General features: G+C 36.8%; 1 protein-coding gene across 1 annotated transcript in view; it reads right to left on the reverse strand.

The window, feature by feature from the left end:
- cib2 (calcium and integrin binding family member 2) overlaps positions 1-23933 on the reverse strand; it is a 45342-nt gene extending 21409 nt beyond the window's left edge. Inside the window, exons 1-2 of the mRNA XM_063002113.1 lie at positions 23883-23933; positions 17265-17299 (exon numbers count right to left, since the gene is read on the reverse strand). Coding sequence (XP_062858183.1) covers positions 17265-17299; positions 23883-23933 — 86 coding nt within the window. The remainder of the gene's footprint in view (positions 1-17264; positions 17300-23882) is intronic.

Genomic DNA, 23933 nt, shown 5'->3' on the forward strand with positions numbered 1-23933 from the left:
GCTAGAGGGAAACGTTAAAGCTCATTATCCTCAGTTTTGCTTAAGATCAGCTGGGCAAAAATAATTAACATAGGCAAATTTTTTGACCGCATGCATTAATTTGTTAGTTATTTATATCCAGTAAAAATAGTCCTAGCAAAGTTTAAACATACCACTGTAAGGTTTGGCGAGTTTAAACATACCACTGTAAGGTTTGGCGAGTTTAAACATACCACTGTAAGGTTTGGCGAGTTTAAACATACCACTGTTAGGTTTGGCGAGTTTAAACATACCACTGTAAGGTTTGGCGAGTTTAAACATACCACTGTTAGGTTTGGCGAGTTTAAACATACCACTGTTAGGTTTGGCGAGTTTAAACATACCACTGTAAGGTTTGGCGAGAAGGGACAAGACAAGGGTGAGTACTATAAGGCTTGTTCAAATAATCAGCATCATTACCTGTGGTAATAGTCACAGTACAGACGGAAAAATAAACACAGGGCAATCAGAGATGTTCATACTAGGGCTGGCACCAGTCCGATACTCTGTATCGGTATCGGTCCGATATTGGTCCAAATCACTGAATCGGATATCGGAAGGAAATTTTTTTTTAATCCGAGCCGATACTGTTGCTTAATGTAAGTAAGGTCATTCAGAAATTAAAACACACTGATCTACTTAAACTTTTAGAATTAAAAAAAAAATCATCTACTACTGCAACAACTAAAACACTATTTTACAGCATTTCGTCCAAAGTGTCTACAATTGGAAGATGTGGATGTCAATCAAATGTGATGAACCAATTAGAATTGACGCAGAGTTCAGATTTTCCGTTAAAGTTTTTTTTAGATGATTAAAAACCAAAGCACGCTTATTAAAAAACCCTGCTGGATTTTGAAGAGGACATCTGTGCCTAAACGGGAAACGGTGTAGTTTGTTTTATTTCATAACACTAATGGATTAAATTTCGTTGAGGATGTGAGAGATCTCCAAGCCGGGACAAGATAGATACATTTGTTATTATTTAATTGTTCCATTTCTATTGTTTATAAATAATATTTTGTATTATTTATTTTATAATTTTTCGCTGCCTCTTCAAGGTGTAGACTTGAGAGTTGGCAGATCTAGAATTTTATATTGAAATTATAATTTATTTGTTAAATACAGATAAAGTTGCACTTTATTTAAAATGTTTGTACGGTCCTGTTAAACAAGCCAAAAATGCTGCTAAATGTTCTGTGTGTAAAAGTGAAAATAAAAACAGCAGTTTTGCATAAGTGTGATGTTGTAGGTTCTGTATTTATTCCTTTAGAATATTTGTTACACAGTCTGAGCATTGTTATTTAGATAGCTAGTTTAACCATGGTGCATTGAGACATGTATTATTACTGCTTAGTTGTTTGAGAGGAGAAATGATGGTATCGGATTGGTATCAGTATCGGCAGATACTCAATTTGCGGTATCGGTATCGGACATAAAAAAGTGGTATAGAGCCAGCCCTATTACATACATGGTAAAATCACAAAACAGGGAACTATGAATAAACAATACAAGATACACAGAAACAAGGCTTAGCGTGGCTCTAGAAACAACAACAACACTTTGCCCAGTGGACACACTGGGGGCTTAAATACAAAACAAACTACAGAGAACACTGATAACTGGTGAGACATATTAAAATCAACAGAACAAAGAGGAAAAACAAAAGTGACACAAAACTATAGGAACTGCAAAACCATGAAAACTAGATTTTGTGTATTGTAAACCTACATACTAGGAATTCATTGGTAAATGCTTTTGTAATCACATTAATTGTTGTTGGATAATACATAACACTCTTTGACCTACTATGCAATTATAATGATAAACCCCGTTATTTACCTGACAAAAGTACAAAAACTACGGTGGCCCGCTGAGTCAAAACACAATAACATTTACACAACAAACAAAAGCTGACAACACAACAACATTAAGGAAAAACGCGAATACAAAAAGGACAACACAACAACATTAAGGAAACACGAATACAAAAAAGGACAACACAACAACATTAAGGAAACACGAATACAAAAAGGACAACACAACAACATTAAGGAAACACGAATACAAAAAAGGACAACACAACAACATTAAGGAAACACGAATACAAAAAGGACAACACAACAACATTAAGGAAACACGAATACAAAAGGGACAACACAACAACATTAAGGAAAAACGCAAATACAATAAGGACAACACAACAACATTAAGGAAACACGAATACAAAAAGGACAACACAACAACATTAAGGAAACACAAATACATTTCCACAACGGAAATGCTCCCGGCCACTAGAGGGCGTCTCTATCATTTTTTATCTGTATGAACACTGCAGCAAAAGAAGCAAGAAGCAGAGCAGCGTAGTGCAGAGCATCTGGCTTCGGTTTTACTTTAACATTCAGTGATATAATTCTAAATAAAATCGAGCTTTTTAGTGTCTGTGGTTTGACTGTATAGCACCTTTTTTTGTTTTTTAAACATCAGGCAGCTATTAGCTTGCCAAATTTCTAATATATTTGCAAAATCAACTAACTTGAGCTTTAACCAGACTGTCATATTGTGCCACGCTTTTACAGTTTAACATGTTTTAATGTCATAAACCATTTCACAGTATATTCACAATGTATTAGTTAGTTATCATTAACCATTTTAAGTGTACATACTCATGCCCATTAGTTTAATATTCAACATTTGTTTCACTTTCGGCATTCTGGTTTAAATAAGTGCTTGAAAAAGCACTTAGATTAATGTAAAACTATATTTATATAGACACATAAATGGACACAACTGTAAAATATAATTATTATACAATTATTGATCCTAACTAGAAATGAAAATAGTTGATTTAATAATATAAAGAAGTTTGTAGGTGAGGGATATGTACTGTATGTGTAAATATAAAGTAGTTTACATTAATAAATCTAATCATATCAAATAATTCTATAATTTACAATAATCCTATATGAAATAAGGTAATATCCGTTATTTGTCATATATACATATACAGATGTACAGTACAATGATCATAAATTTTTTTTTATCTTAACTATAAATTTAAATAAAACACAACTAAAAAGGTAACTAAAAAAGTTTGTAGTAAATGGGAAACATTGATGTTTATACTAATAAATGAAAATACGAGACCTGCGTAGATTAATTCATCTCCAATATAAAATGATCAGATTTATTGATCTTTATTTAAAATTAATATAGAATAGTTTGTAGTAGGTGAGAAACATTGATGTGTTTGTATAAAAATGGTTTGACATAAATGTATCAAAAGCTCGATTTTATTTAGAATTATATCACTGAATGTTAAAGTAAAACCGAAGCCAAATGCTCTGCACTACGCTGCTCTGCTTCTTGCTTCTTTTGCTGCAGTGTTCATACAGATAAAAAATGATAGAGATGCCCTCTAGTGGCCGGGAGCATTTCCGTTGTGGAAATGTATTTGTGTTTCCTTAATGTTGTTGTGTTGTCCTTCTTGTATTCGTGTTTCCTTCATGTTGTTGTGTTGTCCTTTTTGTATTTGCGTTTTTCCTTAATGTTGTTGTGTTGTCCTTTTTGTATTCGCGTTTTTCTTTAATGTTGTTGTGTTGTCCTTTTTGTATTTGCGTTTTTCTTTAATGTTGTTGTGTTGTCAGCTTTTGTTTGTTTTGTAAATGTTATTGTGTTTTGACTCAGCGGGCCACCGTAAAAAACTATTCTGTTTTTATTTACAGGCCAACTTAATTTTATAAAAGATAAACACATTTCTGCACTGGACTGGTGCTTTGTCCAGGGTATTCCTGCCTTGCACCCAGTGTTTCCTAGTGGAACCAGACATGCCGTGACCATGACTAGGATAAAGAGGTTGATGAAAATAAATAAATAAATATAAAATGGATAAATGGATAAACGAATTCACAATTTGATGCCTGCAACACACTTAACAAAGTTGGGACAGAGGCTTGTTCAGCACAGTATTAGATCATATGTTAATTTAATGCTCTGTAAAAGTTTGGGACAAACACCAATCGTTGTACTTTTTGTAAAGTGTTGTAACGTGGATGTTTTTGCCATTTTTGCTTTTTATAACACTTTAACTGCCTAACAGCCCTAGGTCCTGGGACATTTTCAAAGTGAGGCCAGTCTAGCACCTGCACTTTATGAAGCCTTGCAGCTAAGTCGGCACAGTCTTGCTGAAACAAGCAATAATGTCCTTGAAGGTCATGGGAATTTGATATTGGGTTATCCTCCTGCCATTTATTCATACAGATTTCTTGCTTTAAATCTTGAATGCAGCTGTGTTTTAAATGAACAAAAAAAACACGTCACTGTTTTGCATACACTTACATAAAGTGTCTGAATGCATGAGCAAGTAGTGCATGTGAATGGCCTAATCCAGGGAGTAATAGAAATGAAAGATACTGCAGCACTCTGAAGCCATGAGATAAAAGCCCATAATGACTTAATGCAAAAGAAAAAGATGAAAGTTTTAGTGGCCATTAGCAGCTAATATATTAAACATCTCATTAACCCTCATCCCTAAGAAATAAATGCTACACCTATTTCCAAATACAGACACTTTGCTAGTGTAACATGTGCCATGCAGCAGTCAAAAAGATTTATAGATGGCTCCAATCAATATTATTAATTCTAATATTCCACACTTAATAGTGCCCCTAAATCTGAACACCAGAAGTATGTATGTATATGCCTTACCCACACTTATGCCTATATGCCGGTTTTTAAAAACTCCATCAGCATTGCTGTGTCTTATCCACTCATACCAGCACAACACACACTAACACACCGCCACCATGTCAGTGTCACTGCAGTGCTGAGAATGAATATATGTAAAATTCTGGCTAAATGCAGTATGTGGGACACACACATTATTAACATACAAGTTATTTCATTTTCAACATGTGCAGTGATACCGCTTTGATGACCCTATGTGTCTGTGTGTGCGAAAGGATTTTAAAGCATATATTATTGACCAGCTCCATAAAACTGTCCATCACAGTTCCTTTTCTAGGGAGGTCTGTAACTGCCACTCTGTGTGCACTCAGGAAAACATCGCTGAATCTGATGTGCAAGGCAATAAAACGCAGTGGATCATTTCACAGTTTAGCTTCAGTATCTATATAAGTGACTGGGTCATATTACATAATCCCAATGACCCATCAAAAGCTACACCACTCACATGGTACTTGAATTGTTATCGTAGGGAATCTGATACACTGTCTTTTCTTTAACTAGGAGGCAGCAGTGATGAAAATTAATGTAGTTTGATACTTAGCAAGCAAAGGGTGACAGAGGAAGCTGTGGTAAACAATTAAATGAAGAACCCTGTGAGAGACGTTAATTTAATTGTCTATAACTCAATGTGTGATGGATTTTTCAATCACCATACTAAGTGAAAAATATTAAATCAGTTATGACCAAAGCATAGTCTAAAGCATCCAGAAAAACATGCACAAATTGCATAACATGATCTCTCTTTAGTTTTAGTTTAGATCTCTTTGGAATCTATTTTTCTGCCAACTTAGTCATTTCTGATTCCTCTTCCACTTGCACCACCCTTGCCCTGACCAAGGAATGCCACAGACTATCACGGCTGGTAAATAGTAAATGCATGTCAGAGCCGCTTTTTTACCTGCCAGAGGTCTCACAGAGAGCCATATCACGCATAAAGAGCCACACTTTACTTACTTATTATAGAGAATTATGTTTTATTCCACAACATGAGGACTGTTGCCATATACACTATTGATTGTGTACTAGAAAGACACAAACTTTGCTTAAAGCAAATATATTTAGATGCAGTATTTATGTACAAGTGCATATCAGTGGTATGTTTAATATGTACATCCTCATTGCACACTTTGCCTGATGTTGTACTGTTCATGATGCTGCTATATTGTTTATTGTTTATTATACTTTTAGACATAATGTCCCTTTTTATTATTTAACTTGTTGTATGTATGTTGACACCTGCACCAAAAGAAATTCCTTGTACATCTGGTACTTGGCGAATAATAGAGATTCTGATTCTGATGTACAGCATTCATTACAGTGGGGCCAAAAAATATTTAGTCAGCCACTGATTGTGCAAGTTCTCCTACTTAGAAAGATGAGAGAGGTCTGTAATTTTCATCATAGGTACACTTCAACTATGAGAGACAAAATGAGAAAATTGATCCAGGAAATCACATTGTAGGATTTTTCAAGAATTTATTTGTAAATTATGGTGGAAAATAAGTATTTGGTCAATAACAAAAGTTCAACTCAATACTTTGTAACATAACCTTTGTTGGCAATGACAGAGGTCAAACTTTTTCTGTAAGTCTTCACCAGGTTTGCACACACTGTAGCTGGTATTTTGGCCCATTCCTCCATGCAGATCTCCTCTAGAGCAGTGATGTTTTGGGGCTGTCGCTGGGCAACACGGACTTTCAACTCCCTCCACAAATATTATATGGGGTTGAGGTCTGGAGACTGGCTAGGCCACTCCAGGACCTTGAAATGCTTTTTACGGAGCCACTCCTTCGTTGCCCGAGCGGTGAGTTTGGGATCATTGTCATGCTGGAAGACCCAGCCACGTTCCATCTTCAATGCTCTCACTGATGGAAGGAGGTTTTGGCTTAAAATCTCACGATACATGGCCCCGTTCATTCTTCCCTTAACACGGATCAGGCGTCCTGTCCCCTTTGCAGAAAAACAGCCCCAAAGCATGATGTTTCCACCCCCATGCTTCACAGTAATTATGGTGTTCTTGGGATGCAACTCAGCATTCTTCTTCCTCCAAACACGACGAGTTGAGTTTTTACCAAAAAGTTCCATTTTGGTTTCATCTGACCACATGATATTCTCCCAATCCTCTTCTGGATCATCCATATGCTCTCTGGCAAACTTCAGACGGGCCTGGACATGTACTGGCTTAAGCAGGGGGACACGCCTGGCACTGCAGGATTTGAGTCCCTCTCGGCGTAGTGTGTTACTGATGGTAGCCTTTGTTACTTTGGTCCCAGCTCTCTGCAGGTCATTCATCAGGTCCCTCCGTGTAGTTCTGGGATTTTTGCTCACCGTTCTCATGATCATTTTGACCCCACGGGATGAGATCTTGCGTGGGGCCCCAGATCGAGGGAGATTATCAATGGTCTTGTATGTCTTCCATTTTCTTACAATTGCTCCCACAGTTGATTTATTCACACCAACCTGCTTGCTTATTGTAGATTCACTCTTCCCAGCCTGGTGCAGGTCTACAATTTTCTTCCTGGTGTCCTTCGACAGCTCTTTGGTCTTGGCCATGGTTGAGTTTGGAGTCTGACTGTTTGAGGCTGTGGACAGGTGTCTTTTATACAGATAACGAGGTCAAACAGGTGCCATTAATACAGGTAACGAGTGGAGGACAGAAGAGCTTCTTAAAGAAGAAGTTACAGGTCTGTGAGAGCCAGAAATCTTGCTTGTTTGTGGGTGACCAAATACTTATTTTCCACCATAATTTACAAATAAATTCTTTAAAAATCCTACAATGTGATTTCCTGGATTTTTTTTTTCTCATTTTGTCTCTCATAGTTGAAGTGTACCTATGATGAAAATTACAGACCTCTCTCATCTTTCTAAGTAGGAGAACTTGCACAATCAGTGGCTGACTAAATACTTTTTGGCCCCACTGTATGTGGTTACTGTCAACATCAATATCTACTTGGTTGTTCGTTGACACGTGACCAGTGGCCCATACACTACAGCACTTTTTCTAGTATTACTCCATAGGCTGTATGACATTTTCTAATTTCTGTATGACATTACCTAATTTACGGCTGTGAAAATCGCAACACAGACCGTGAAATGAGCCGTTTCCTGTGAAATATGTAATTTGCTGTGATATTTAAATTTAAGGTTTGTGAGGCGGTCCTACCAATCATACGACAATAACGTTAGTGTAACAGTCTTTTCTGTGGTGTAGTGTGCTGACAATTTTTGATGTATGTCTTTACATATTGAGTGCATTTTGTCGCTTAGGGGATGCCAAAGTCAAAGGAAACGCCAATAAAGTATTATGCTCCCAATAGTTTGAGTGAGTACAGTTTATATCTTACTATATAAACTCAGCAAACTCTAAAGATGCTTGGTTACACTAGGAATCGGTAAGACAAAATGCCCAAGATGTCAAAGTCTAAAGCAGCTAACAACACTACTCAGTTAACTGATTTTGGAAAACTCCCAACCAATTCTGTGGACGCAGAGAGGGTGTCAAAACACAAATGAGAATTTTCATCTTTGAGACAGACCCTCGCACCGCTGCTGGATGTTCTAGGTTTACATTCATCTATTAAGGTAGGCTGTGCTGTGTATTGTAGCAAAATCCATAAAATCTGTGATTTTTGAAAAATGAGGCCCATGGTATTAAGCATATTTTCCTGTGAATTTAGTAGGGCCCTAAATATGGGACAATGTCAGCTTTTATAATGCGCATACCATACAAAAAAAGGATCTCCACACTTCCCGATATATTCCTTACACCATATTCCCTCTTTCTCAATCTTACTGAGGGAATTTTTTCAGCTTGGCAGTGGAACATATATGATCAGAGGCTATATCAACCAGTGAGCGTTCTTAAGAAGCCTGTGAAGATATTATTGCATAGTCATATCAAGGGTGAATTCATCAAGTTCTTCCCATACTGTTTGGACAGGAATATCATTAATTGTGATGTAGATGTGATTTTGTTGCCAAATCCTTTTTTAATTTCTTAATTTTGGAGTATAGAAACATAAAATACAGTAACATTCAAATAATCTATTTTTCTCTGTTTTACAATACTACAAATTGCAAGCAACTTTTGAGAAATATTTGTTGAACTGTACAGTTACAGTAAAAGTAAATATATTGCTTTTTTTATTGGCTGTTTTGTTTTAATAGTCATTTGTATTTTGCTCCACAGTGTGTAACTTTGTGGGTGGTGTATGTACATAAGCGCGGGTTATTCTGAGTGGATTATTTGGTTTTACAGTGTGTGTGTGTGTGTTTGTGTGGAGTTGATCAATGAAAAGTAAGCTTTTCTCTGCATCTGTAATGAGAAGCTTTGAGTTTTTAGTTTTGGGAAATATACAGTATGTAATGTTCCGAGACATGTGAGTAACCAAGTGGAAAAAATTGGAAAAACATAAAAATAACATTCTTAGTGAGATATGAGTTCAGAAAGAATGGTTTTTGTTTATTAAGCCTAACTTTATTGGCAACATGTACAAAATCAATATAATCCCAAGAGATCACAAACTGTTTTTGTTTAGCATCTTTTTTTGTTTAGTGATAATGATCAAACATTTTAACTGAGCAGACAGTGACTGAGACGAGGCAAAGTAGCACAGTTCTAGCTCAGTAATTGGTCATTTGACTGTAACCCTACACTCCACCCCATCCCTCTGCTTCAGCTTTTAATTTCTTTGAGTAGTCACTTGATCTTCCAACAGCCAGATAAACAGTACATCCTGAAATCCGAGAGCGGAATGTCAATTACATTAGAAAATAAAGCTAGCGATTTGTTGCGTGTCTTCTTGTTGCAGCTCTGGGAGAAATGGATAACAGCCAGGAAGAGAAACAGACACTGCACTATTGCCTCTTATAGCCTAATCTGGCTGTGCAACCATAAATGAATGAGCATGAAGGCAGTAATTTTTAGAGGCTACTTGAAGCTTAGCAAGAGAGATAGGAGGGTTTGGATGGATGCCCACAATAAAAAGATTGGGTTCCATCCCTGTTGTGCAGTGCTATTCATGACCAGGTGAGAAGAACATGACAAAGTTTAAAAGATGTCAGTCAAAGCTCCACCAGCAAATTTGAAAAACAGTAAAAATAGAAAAAAATACACTCTTACTAATTGATTTCAGTTTTTACACTGGCCACTAAAATACAGACTTGTTTATTTAATCTCAATTTAAAAAAAATAGGGAACATTTAAATCACACATCTGATCTCAACGGACAAAAGATTCTTTACTGATATAAATTGTGTATTTAACAACAGTCAAAGGAGACCAAAATCATTAACCCACTGAGGCCTGGATTAAAAATCACACCAAAAACAAAGTACAAAATTAAAAACACAGGCTGATCCAGTTAACATGAATTTTATTACAACAACTCATAATGTGACTCAGTACTGTATATGACATTTTGGTCAGAAACAGGCACACCAGTAGGCCGCTTAAGGTCATTTTGTATAGCTCTGGTAGTGCTCTTTCTGTTCCTCCTCACATAAAGAGCAGATACTGGTTTTGCTGCTGGGTTGGCCCTTTAAAGCTCTTGTGTAACACACATGTCTTGGTGTGTCCTCCTCAGTTTTACTAAGCTAAATCTCATTCCTAAAGCATAACATTCTTATAAAGCTTGTGTAACATCACTAAGCCAGGGGTTTAAAAGATAATACAACCCAACTTTTTTCTATGCGATGCCTGAGCCTGATTCTGCAAGCACATCATAGAAATTAGGTGTTCAATTTTAGTTACAGCTAGTCGTAAATTGTAAGCGGTACTTGATTTTGATGTAGATGAGAGCAGAAAACGTTACTTCACAGAGCCAAGTCAAGGCAAAAGTACATCAGTTGCTAAGTTCGCCAGTTCAGGATACTCTGCTTTGACTGACACCCAAAAGATATAGATTGCTTATTTACTTTTGTTGTATCATCTTTTTTTTTTAATCATTATTTTGTTTATGCATTTCTTCCCCTTTTTCTCCCTTTTAGTGCATCCAATTGCCCGATTGCGTCATGCTTCCTCTCCACCAATGCCGATCCCTGCTCTGATTGAGGAGAACGAAGCTAACTCACGCCCCCTCTGACATGTGGGCAGCAGCCGTATGCATTTTGTCACCTACACTTTGACGAGTGCAGTGCAGCTCAGCGTTGTGTACAGAGAGACACACCCTGAGAGCACTCTTTTCTCATCTCTGTGCAGGCGCCATTAATCAGTCAGCAGAGGTCGTAATTGCACCAGTCATGGGAGAGAGACCCCATCCGGCTTAGTCCCGCCCATATCTGAACAACAGGCCAATCGTTGTTCGTGTGGCCCTTGTTGTATCATCTTACCTGTAAATGCAGAAATCACACTCATCGCTATTTACCGCTATTTTACCATTTGTGCATGGACGATGCATTACGTTTTTTTTTACTAAACGAGTTATTTTAATTTTACAGCATATATTGAGTTCTTGTACTCAACACACATAACTGGATGCTTAATTCGCATTTATTAAGTGTTCTAGCCATTCCAGCTATGTTCATGATAACAGGCAATATTTAAGATCACAGATCTGTTGTTTTTGCATTCAAAAGCACATCCTATTTACTAAATATTGTGGAATTTTATTATTGCACTCATTTGACAGACCATTAAGCATGTGTGTTGTGTGTGTGCACACATTCTGGAACGCAGCCAATTCTAATCACCTTCATTGCTTTCAACACTGCCTTCATGACACATTGGATTATGAATATCATTGGCTTATACATTCTTTTAAAAAGATTGTTTTTGCTCTATAAGTTGTGTAACACAAGGAGTCGTGCCTTGCCAGTTAAGTGAGAAGTGAAGCTCCACACCTGCGAGAATAAAAAAGAACCCAAATGCAAGATGTTTAACTAAGGTAAAACATTACTGTGGCTACAAATGGAGATAATCATAAATAAATGAAAAATAATGGAAACAGAGTAACACATAAAAGACACAAATAGAACAGGGATAGAGCAGAACTGAGAACTGATTGTCACATTATTACAAGCTGCTCAGGCTGTATATGCCAACTTCTTGGAAAAAAAAGAACCAGCTGGACCAGCAATGTATGAGCAACATTCCAACCACACCAACTAGTACGCTCCACGCATTAAAGAGACATCACATCGCCTTTGAGGCAATCTGCATTGTGAGGCGAGTTCCCAGAAAGAGATAATTATGTTGGCACCACACGCCAGCGAAAAACCGACAAGAAGCCCTGTATCACTGTTTCAGAGGAAAGCAAGTTTTCCAGTCAGAAGATTTGGTAGTGGAAGAAAACCGTGATATATAGAAAAAACTCCCAAGCCTTAAGCGAATTGCCATGCAGGTGATTGTCAATTAACAGAAACGGACACATCAATTATTTTGCGCCTCCATGCCCCCCTGCCAGTTAACTTGGCAACACAGTGGGACAAGACTCTAAATGTGACACACTGCCGAACCACTTCAGCAGCTGCCATGTTATATTATGTTTCACCCACCTTTAACTCAAATTCTGTTTTTTCCAGATCTGTATTTTTGAGATTACATCTGCCTCTGTAAGAACTAAAATTATATGAGTGACAAGGGAGTTACTAAAAATGCATATTTGAAAACAAACTGGTGTCATTCCACTAAACATGCCACAGACATTTTTAGGTATTTAGAGTGTAGGTCAAAACAGGGGTCAAAGAAGGGGTCAAAATAATGATGACTAGTGTACAAATTCGGGATACTCCCTGGATGCAAAACCAGTATTCCAATATGCCCTGTTGCATGCATTTTGTCTATTTTTGACTTTCAATAATTCTCTCTCTGTATTTTGTTTTTAATCTGATTACTTGCTCTGAGCTTGATAAATACATTATATGCCAAAAAATATAATTTTCTTCCTTCTAATTTTAAAATCTATGTGCTAGGTCATGGTTTGAGACATGGTTTGAGTTTGGTGGCATGATCTCAACTTCATTAAATACCATTGGGTGAAATAGAACGTCGATAGTGAGCCAGGTGTTCAACATCAGTGACTCTACAAGAGCACCCTGGAAACGGCGGACAGCTTACTGTGCGTCATGTAATGTGTAGCCAAAAATATGCTTACATTTGTACAGGCATAAATAGACCTAGGTGTCAGCAGTTGAAATGAGCATTCAGATACAAAACTTAACAGCCATAACATTAAAACCACCTCCTTGTTTCTGCACTCACTAAAGCAATAAGCCACGAGAGGCCGTACGTTACTGTGATTTTAGCACGGGGATGACGTTTTTGGCACGACGCGAAGCGGAGTGCCTAAAACTTCTTTCCCCGTGCTAAAATCGTAACAGTAACGTACGGTCTCGAGTGGCTTATTGCTTTTATAAAACGGCGGTCAACATAAAATATAATAAATACAACAATGTTTAACCATAAATGTATTTATTGTGTATAAACTTACAATAAAGCATTCTTCCGCGACGCAAGGTAATCCGATTAACAGTGTTGCTAGGCAACGTGAGGGCGAAAATAACATTAACTTTTTCTATTCAGTGGTGTATTAATATGGAATGATGTGAGGTGGTCCTAGGTGCGCGTTTATCGGGGATTTTACAACGGCTTCGAACGTGGCTCAGCCAATCAGATTTTAGGACCGGAACTATCCGTTTTATAATGTCCATTTTATCAGCTCCACTTACCATATAGAAGCACTGTAGTTCTACAATTACTGACTGTAGTCCATCTGTTTCTCTGCATGCTTTGTTAGACCCCTTTCATGCTGTTCTTTAATGGTCAGGACTCTTCCATGACCACTACAACATAGGTATTATTTGGATGGTGGATCATTCTCAGCACTGCAGTGACACTGACATGGTGGTGGTGTGTTAGTGTGTGTTGTGCTGGTATGAGTGGATAAGACACAGAAATGCTGATAGAGTTTTTAAACACCTCACTGTCACTGCTGGACTGAGAAAAGTCCACCAACCAAAACATTCAGGCAACAGCGCCTCAAGAGCACCATCCTGTGACCACTGACGAAGGTCTATAAAATGACCAACTCAAACAGCAGCAATAGATGAGTCTATAAAGTCTCTAACTTTACATCTACAAGGTGGACCAACTAGGTAGAAGTGTCTAACAGAGTGGACAGTGAGTGGACACGGTATTTAAAAACTCCAGCAGCGCTGCTGTGTCTGATCCACTAATACCAGCACAACACACACTAACACACCACCACCATGTCATTGTCACTGCAGTGCTGAGAATGATCCACCACCTAAATAATACCTGCTCTGTAGTGGTCCTGGGAGAGTCCCGACCATTGAAGAACAGGGTGAAAGCAGGCTAAAAAGATATGTAGAAAAAAAAGATGGACTACAGTCAGTAATTGTAGAACTTCAAGTGGTTATATATGGTAAGTGGAGCTGATAAAATGGACAGTGAGTGTTGAAACAAGGGGTGGTTTTAATGTTATGGCTGTTCAGTCTATCTAAGCATTGTTTGCTATTGTCTTATATAAGAAACTAAAAACATAAAAGGGCTTCTGAGCATTAACTGCATATTCCTGCCACATCCCTTCAAAAGGACTTAATTGAAGATTTTGACTAGGCCCTATTTTTATTTTATTAATCTATTTAAAGGTGGACTTACTCAGAGTGTAGTTGATGGATCTCAAACTTTTCTGACAGAAAGCAATGTTCATGTTTTTAGGGCAAGTAACTCATGCCCTAAAGCATCAAAGCATTCCCACAATATCATCTACCACCATGAATTAACTACTCCTCTCACCCCCAATTTCTGTAATGACACAAACCCTCACATAGCCACTTCTTCACTACACTTTTGCTGACCAGGTGAGGAGAGAGCTGGAAAAACTCCATACAGGCAAGGCTGTTGGGCCTTATAAAATCAATCCAACACTGTAAGGTGCAAAAGGTGTCTCAGCTTTGGATGACTTTGCACACTGTCCAAGTCCCAAAAAAAGGTTAATGCCCCAACAACCTTGAGAACTACAGACCTGTGGCATTCATGTAAAACATCATAAAACATTTAAGCTGGCCACCAGGATTCCCTACAGTTTGTGTACCTGTACATGCTTAGTAGAGAGGTTTTATTTCTAACTATCCAGCCCTGAGACTGGGAAATAAACCTAGGGTGGTGCAGGTTGACACTCCCATAAACTGTGGAATTTTTACCTCCAGAAATGCGTGTCAGAGAAGATAAGCAGCACTAGGGGCAACCCAGGGAACTGTACCGTACCCATTTCTCTTTACCCGTTATATGTCAGACTTCCAGTAAAAACTCAAGTCACCGGGAAAAAGTTTCCTTTGTAATATATTGTGTTTTGTACATTGGCCTGCAATTTGCAAAAAATTTCACTCTACTGCTATTTGTCAAATTATAAATACAGGTCACCACTGTGCACACAGGGCTCTGACAGGATCCTAATTATTAGAAATTAAGAAGCTAATTGCAAAAGATCCACATTACTATGGAAGACATACAAACAGCAAAATTCACACATCCTAATAGACAGAGCTGGCAGACCAAGTGAGGAAATGGCTCTAGTGATTTTCTCTAGAGCCCATGCCACTTGCTGATAAATCTTCGACAGCTCTGAAAAGAAAAGCGATGCTTACAACTAAACTGGCTGTGTTTCAACAGCAGCCAAGCCAAAAACACTATATACACTAATGCAGCAAGCTGTTAAATGCACACAGTGGGCTGTGCAGATACATTGGTAAATATTTGTGTATTTGCTGTGATACAGCAGCTTGTAACTGAGGCTGTGTCATATTACTGGTTCAACCAATTACACGCTTTACTGCCTGCTGCCAGGTCTTCTCAGGGGGAGATTTTGATAGAGACACATGAAAAAAAAAGGAAAAAAAAAATAATCACAGTCTTGCAGAGTGGGGTTATAAATTGTGTCTGGCTAGGATGTAATCTCTCTGCTCCTCAGTTATCCTTGGTCTAGAACAAAAAGTGCTATTGGAGAATTTTTTGACGCAAACAGCAGTGTTATCAAAAGCAATTTCTTCTTCATCAAATGTACTTATTAACTATTAATCACAAACTATGATCTAGAAAAACAACAGTTTATACAACTATACATGATCTAAATTACAAAACCCATTTTTGTAAAGATGCAATAAAAGCACAAATCTGGGATGTCAATTCTTTTGAAACTGTGTAACAGGTCTGGAATGCACCTTGCTACAGAAGCGAGAGGCGGATTCCCACACACCTGCAAGTATGGAAACCCATTTGCAGATCTCTAATTGAGGTAAACATTACTGTGACTGTTGCTGTGATAAAAAAGGGAACAGTGCAAATACATAAGTGGCCAAAATGAGAGCAACAAAGTATCAAATAAAAGACACAAAAACATCCGCAACCCACAACAGAGAAAGTGGATAGAGAAGAAATAGTGCAGAAATAAGAACTTGATTTTTTTTTATATGACAGGCTAAACTGGGTGAAAAACCACCTCTTAAAAATAGAACCTACGAAAAACTGTCCAAAACTTGAGCAGAACCCCTACCAAACCAACTTGTGGTCCTTTGCACATACTAGTGGATTTACAGGCATCTAGCTCCAGAAAAAGGAATGTCACTCTGCCTGTAAAGCAAACCGCGCTTTCAGCAGCTCCACAGAAAACGAAAAAATGCTGACAACTCTCCACAGTAGATTATAGCAGCTTTCTGTTTTTTCCAGTGAGTGTGTTTTAGGTTTTTCCATGGTTGGTGAGGCAATGTCTTGAGTTGTTACCTGCTGCCAGTTCTCCTCTTTTGTTTCTCTAGTAATTTTTGGGTTGTGGTTCACCAGTGGATTAAGTAGCTGGCGGAATTGCACCATAGTGTTCTTTTGCTTTCGGCTGGAGTATGTACCTGTGTTTTCCTACCAATAGCCACAGTGGTGTGGTCAGCAGCTTTTTTTATTATTGAGTCTTGCTTTAAGCTGCAGCTTTGGTTTGGTTCTATTTGGTGTATTTTTGTTGATTAACAGTTATTATTTCCTTGTCTTTTGACTTTGTGGCTTTTTAGCTCATATTTTTATTGTTCTGCCTTGCACAAACATCCCATCCATTCTGAATATGATTTGTTTCAGATATGTTTTAAGAGTACACAATATAACCAAATTGTGGACATTGTTCAAACTTAAACGGTTTAAATAACATTGGCTGGGCATTTATTGTTTGAGGATGACAGTGCACACAAAGCAGTGATGATCCTTATGTCAGCTTGCAGAATTTGGAAGCCTCCACCCAGACTTTTGGAATGAATTGGAACACCAACCGTGAGCCAGACCTTATTAACAGCCCTAACATCAAATGATAATGCTTTGGCTACAATAAATACCTATATATATATAATGTTACGCAATGTCATAAACAACTGGTGGTCAGAGAATTAACCACAATAACACCAAATTAAACAGCATGCAAAACTCCTAAATTAAAAATATATGCTATTCGTATTCATATCAGTCATTATGATCTGCAAATGTCAAAACACAAAACTGTACTTACCGAAGAATTTCCTTGCGTGTGAAAAAAGTGCAGTCCTGCAAACACAGAGAAATATATTCAAAAATAAATAATTTATGAAGTAATTCATCTTAGGTAACATCCAGGGTTACTGTGCTTTCAGAGCCTACCTTAAATCACACAGAATCACATAATTACCCATTTATTTACAACTGGTGACTATTTAGAATAGACAATTTCATGTGCTTGGAAGAAACTAAAATACCCTGAAGAAACCCAAGTAGATACTGAAAAAGCTCTTCATTAGAATCCAGACTTTTATCACTGCAGCATTTTGACTGCATGTCTCTGTTTGTGATGTTCACACAAATTTCCAAAAAAACTTAAAATTATTTTTTTAATGCAATAAAAATAAGAATCTGTGATTTGTTCATTCTCTTTAACATTTATTTAACTGACAAAAAATACAAAGAAATGATTTCCAATGTGTTTACTGAATAATTTAGTTGTATTTTGTGCATTGAAACAATTTTAGAATTTAATACCTGCCACACACTCAAAACAGGGTGAGACAGAGGCATTTTTACCACTGTGTTACATCACTTTTTTTATTAATTACACTTTTTTTTTAAATGCATTTTCTCTCTTTTTCTCCCGATTTTTAGTGCATCCAATTTTTACCCAATTGCATTATGTCTCCTCTCTACTGGTGCTGACCCCCGCCCCTGATTGAGAAGAGCGAACTGACACACGCCCCCTCTGACACGTGTGCAGTAGCCGACTGCATTTTTTTTTACCTGCACGAGGCGAGTTCACATGCGAATCAGCCCTGTGCATGGAGAGACACACCCTGACCAGCATAATTCCTTTATTCTGTGCAGAAGCCATCAATCAGCCAGCAGAGGTCGTAATTGCATCAGTTATGACATCCCTATCCGGCATTTCCCTCCCTGGATGAACAACAGCCAAATGTTGATCATATAGCCACCCAGGCCAGCCGGATGGCAGAGCTGAGATTTGATACGATGTATTCGACACCCCAGCTCTGGTGTGCTAGCGTATTTTACCACTGCGCCACCTGAGCGGCTAAATTACACTTTTAATTATTTGTAAACTGAGAATACTAATTGTTGCAGTTTTGCAAGTGGAGTTTTTGGCTATTCATCTGGCTATTCATCAGACTTCAGCTGCTTAACAGTCTGTGGTCACTGATGTCTAATTCTCACAATATTATATACGGTAGATGGTGAAAAATCTTGTTAAAAAATCTGTTACTGATTGACAATTCTCTCATAAAGTTGGCACAAAGTGATGATCTTTGCTTGCAAAACTGAGCCTTTGGTGAATCCTCCTTTTAAACTCAACCATGATACCCTAACCTGTTACCAATTCACCTGCTTAATGTGGAAATGGTATAGTTTGAATATTCTATAAACTTGTCTCCTATTTTGCAACTTTTTGGAGTGTGTTTAAGGCATTAAATTAAAAAATAAAATTTAATGTACAAAATGTAATGGATTGAACAATTTTTTTGTAATTTAGTTAAAGGATTAGCAATTTTTTTTTGTTGAATGAGTCTCAACTTTTCTAGAAATAGGGTTTTGCAATTGCAAATATAGCACCTCTGAGCATGTAGTCTCTAACCACAGCAGAATTTATTATTTCACTCAGCTGCACATTCATGTCACATAAGACCAGGTGGTTCTATCAGAGGAAATAGGTGTCTGTATCTGATTGCCTTCTATAATGCATTTTACCTAATGTAAACCCACCAATACACATCAGTGCTCTGCTTTCTCACCCAACAGCCTTATATAGCACTGCAAATGTACTGACACTTTTATTAGCTAATGATTTACCTCTTTTTTATGATGTTTACCCTGCGTCACCTACATATTTGACTTATGATAAAAACACACTTGCCAGAACCTACTGGAGATGCTTGCATGAGTGCTTTATAGATTTATAGGCACGCACCTTTGAATATTGTTAATTGGTCATTAATATGAAATATTGAGCCTCGAGCCTGTGTGATGTGAGGCAAGGCCACAGGACTATGAATGATTAGAATATTGGGTAGATGACCCATGTGTAAATTATTGTCAGGACCCAATCCCAGCCCACAGAAATAGTAATGTTTACATTCTCATGGCACTATTTAGACTGTTGAGTTTTTAGTGTGCAAACATTTTTGCACATTTATCAACACTTTCATTTTTGATGTTATTTACTGTACAATAACAACAGTATTACCTCCAGCATCACTCTCCGAATTTTTTTTATTCATAATCAAACATTTCGAATCAATTTAACTTTTCTCTTAATGCTATAGCGATATATGTAATGAAAATCAAGTGATTGGTTGCACCTGAGCAAGGTTATAATGGTAACTCTAAGAGGCTGGTTACTTGAACCATTTGGTGATGAGCGTTATGATGTGTATGATGATTTTTTTTACAGGCACTGTATAAATTACACAGTATAAAATAAACAATATAATATAAATTGTCCACATTTGTGTTTTATGCGTTTTGGTGCTGTTTGAATTTAACAGCAGGCAACTGTGTGCTAAAGAAAATCGAATATTTGTTTGTAGGTTCTTTTTTCAGGTTTGAAGGTAAAATCATCTTCATAATCTAAATGTGTGGCTGACTAAAGGGTAATTGATCCTAAAACTGAATGCAAGTACATTACTGCACATATTCACACATGTTGCTGACTAACTGCCAATACCAGCTCCTGGATATGTCCCTTAGGAAAAAGGCCTTCTGAGGAAAAGCTCTAAATCCTTCAAAAGAGAAAATGTTTAGCTTTTTAGAAAATATAAAAAGTTGTTTTCAGTATATGTAATGTGAACTTCAATAAACATCCAAAACATCTATCTTCATGTTTAGAATAGCACTAAAATAATACTGCTGAAAAAGTGGGAGAAATGGTATGTGCCAGGAGTAACATTCAATATGTTTTTTTCAGCTTGACTTTTTCAGCTTGACTAGTCGAAGAACTACGCACATTAATCACAGAGCATAAATTTTATGAGACCTGAGATCACTGATACCTGTTTTAAGACATTAAGATAAAAATGCTAATGTAATTTATATAATTTATGTTTTACAACTGTCTCAAGTACAGCACAACGAACCCTAGAGTTTGCATTATTTAAAGTTTTACTGTTACAACAAGTAGGTCAGTGAAATGTTTCCAGAAGAAACAAGAAAGACTAAACCAGCTGTAAAACAATCTTCTTGGGTTAGGTTGATATGAATTATTAACTGGATCTGTTCCAGGTTCATAAAATACAAAGACACGAGTCTCTGAAACCTAGTTGTGTCCTAAACTGTATAATCCTATACTAAATATAGCAGTATATCAGGATCTTTGTTTACCAGTATATGTGGTTTGGGAAAGAGCCTACATTATAACATTGCAATTGTATATAAAACATAAACAAACATAAACTAAACAACAAACCCAAACACACACTAGAGATAAACAACATAAAGAACTAGGATTTACACAATGCAATAGGCTGGTAGGTAAAAAGTTGGCTACAGTGCTAATATTAAGTGCATTTAAATTGGTTTAGACTCCTAGAGAACATATGGATGGTGTTTCTCCAGAAGTCCTGTTTCTGTTTGTACACTTCAATAATTAATGGCATCGAATTGGTGTCAGGGACAATAATTATATGAAGAACCCATACATTTATGCATTATACATTTATATATTTAAATTTATCCTAGTAACATTTAATGTAGTAATATTAAAGGTCTCTAATAAAACATATATGTATGTGATGTTTTATAAAAAATGAAGTTATTTTCTGTTGTAAATATGAAACACATACACATTGCTAGCAATTTATAAATAACCAGTTAAAAGGTTATGGAGCTAATAAAAACATAGAAATATTTAGTTATACTAATGCCCTGTCATCTATTTTTGTTAGTGAATTTTAAATAAGATATTGTTCACCTTTTAATATTAAAGATAACTCTTAAAATGCTTGGGTTGGACAAAGATCAGGGAAACACATTTTACATTGTCACATCAAAAACCAGGCCATGAAGTTCAAGGAACTATCTGTGGATTGTGGCAATTGAATTGTGGCAAAGCATAAATCAGGAAAATTATATAAAACAATATCTAAGGATTTTACTGTTCCTAGAAACACAGTGGCCTCAATAATTTTGAAATGGAAAAAGCTTGGCATAACCTCAATGTAATAGGGGTGGTGACAATCACAGAGACTCTCCACCACACTAAAACTTGGATGATGCAGATGTTGGACTGAATATTTAAAATGGATAATAAAAATGATGGGAAGGAAGAAATTAAGGACGAACGCTCTACAGTCTCGATCAGATGGCAGCCCAACTTGCTGTTGTCTAAAGTGGGAAGAACTGAGAACATTGCCCATACAATAACACTACCGCAGGTGGAACCTTGACCATGGGCAGCAACTAGCTTCTCGGTCCACCAACCTACTGACATGCAGTTCTGCAGCCAAATACATGAGCATCCCTGAAGAAAACTTCCTCCACAATCTGTGCACTTAGATTATGTGTAAAGATAATGTGTGATGGGTAAAATTATGTCCAGCAAAAATTAAATCCACAGCACAAAGAAGAAGTCAAGGGGCCTGAATGTTTAACTTCTGAATCCATTGTATATACTATACTGAATGATCAATTGGGGCACAATGATTGACTATAGAACCATAGGAAAAACCTGCAAAATGATAGACCATGAGCACATGGAAAGAAAGTCTGCATTATATATGGGCATCTTGTAGGGTTAGAGAGGTCACAAAGAGACCAACACTTGGGAGCCATGTATTTGCCAATGAGCATATTGTCAAGGGCCCCTCTGTTCATCCTATAGTGGGATACAAGTGTGATGCAGACTTTTTTGCTGGGACATCGACGATCAAGCTACACAGTTTTCTACAATCTAAAGGTGTAAGGGCTGAGGGCTTCAGTAAAATAGCACATCTTTTCTGTCACTTCAGGTGACTGTAATAAACAAAACTAAATGTTTTTAACATAACTCCTAAAGAACCTTTTGGTTTGGTAGTTTGAAAAAACAGTCATGGATAAATAAATAATCTTTAAAGAATTGCTTTTACAAAGAAACCATTTGGGGAAAAGTAATTTTTCAGAATTAAATAATGGTCCTTTGTGGCACAAATTCAAAAGCTTTTCATTTTGTCTGTTCATTTATTTATTTTATTTTGGAAATACGAAATACACATTTGTTTTTTGTTTACAAGTTTCTTCTAATATATGAAGATTTTGTTTTCTAACTAGCAAGATGAAGACAATTTATATCATTTACCAAATGTTCTAGCAGTTTATGGACATTAAACAGATTTGATTTTGTACAGGTTTTTGTTGTTTTTAATAAAGATTTATAAGTATTATCTTTTATAGTTCTTATAAATTCATTTTTGTATTTTGTAGTCTTCACACTGACAATATTTCTATCCTATCAAAAAGACCTCATGTATAATGTTAGAGGCCTCCACCCCCACCCTAGCAAAATGCTTGGCTCCAGCACAGCTCCAGTTAACAGTATGTATCCACCACTGTCCATTCATAAGCACAAGCCTGGCCTGTAGCCAGCCTACTTTTGGCGTGTTCCTTCTTAGAAAACTTCAATTATTATGACACAAATTTATAGCTGCTTTTAATGAAATTCTACATGATCATAGGAGAATTCTGAGACTGTTGCCAATGCTGGTTGCTTTTTGTGCTGCAGGCACAGATGTTCATGAATAAAATCTCATACAAATCTGAGGCCTCTTTTGAATAAAATATCAGTCAGGGAAAAATGGATACTTGATTTGTTTGTTTTTTAAGATTTAAAAATAAAAACTCCAGGTCATTTAAGCCAACACTAATTACAATAATCATATTCAACAGATTGTGTGATTTTACAGTTCTGATGTATCAGAGGTGTCAAACTTATAAAGTGGAAGAGACCCAGAGATTTGTCCTTTTCTTATAACACACTACAATTAGTCTATAGAGGTATTAGTAATGAGATGATAAATTAAATCAGGTGTGTGGAATGAAGTAAAATGCTAACCCTTCTGGACTGGAGTCTGATACCCCTGGCATAGACGATGCCTGCATGTGAATACATTTTACAACTGGAGCTGTAATGTGGGATCGGAAAACACACCCTGCAGCTGTAAAAGTGTATTTTTATTTATTTCATTATTTCTTTTGGTTGAGGTAGGGATTAAGGCTTGGAAATGAAATGTACATTGAAAAAAGCATCATCTTGAGATGAATTATGCGAATAATTTCACTTGAAATTATGTAGTTTTCACTTTACTAATTGATTCCAGCTGTTGTGTTGGTGTATTACATTAGTTTTAATTTAAAATGATGTGCATCCTTATGTAGCTTGTGTAACATTACAAGACAACGTTCTACAATACAATAGCTGATAACTGCTTTTAGATCAGAACAAAAGTGAAGTAAACAGGGATCAAACCTGCTGCACTTCTACAGCCTTTCTGGATAATCTGTGTTTGAAATAATAATCTCTATATACTGTAACACATGCAAACTTGCTCTGTGTTTTTCATGTTTTTGCTACAGTCAGCAGTTCTGTATCATTAAGCTTGATTGCTGATAGGAAGTCTCTTACCTGGTAGGCGTCTAGCTGTTCATCAGTAAATATCGTCTGCTTATTACCCAT

This window comes from Trichomycterus rosablanca, chromosome 1 (genome assembly GCF_030014385.1).
Source record: "Trichomycterus rosablanca isolate fTriRos1 chromosome 1, fTriRos1.hap1, whole genome shotgun sequence".
Lineage (NCBI taxonomy): Eukaryota > Metazoa > Chordata > Actinopteri > Siluriformes > Trichomycteridae > Trichomycterus > Trichomycterus rosablanca.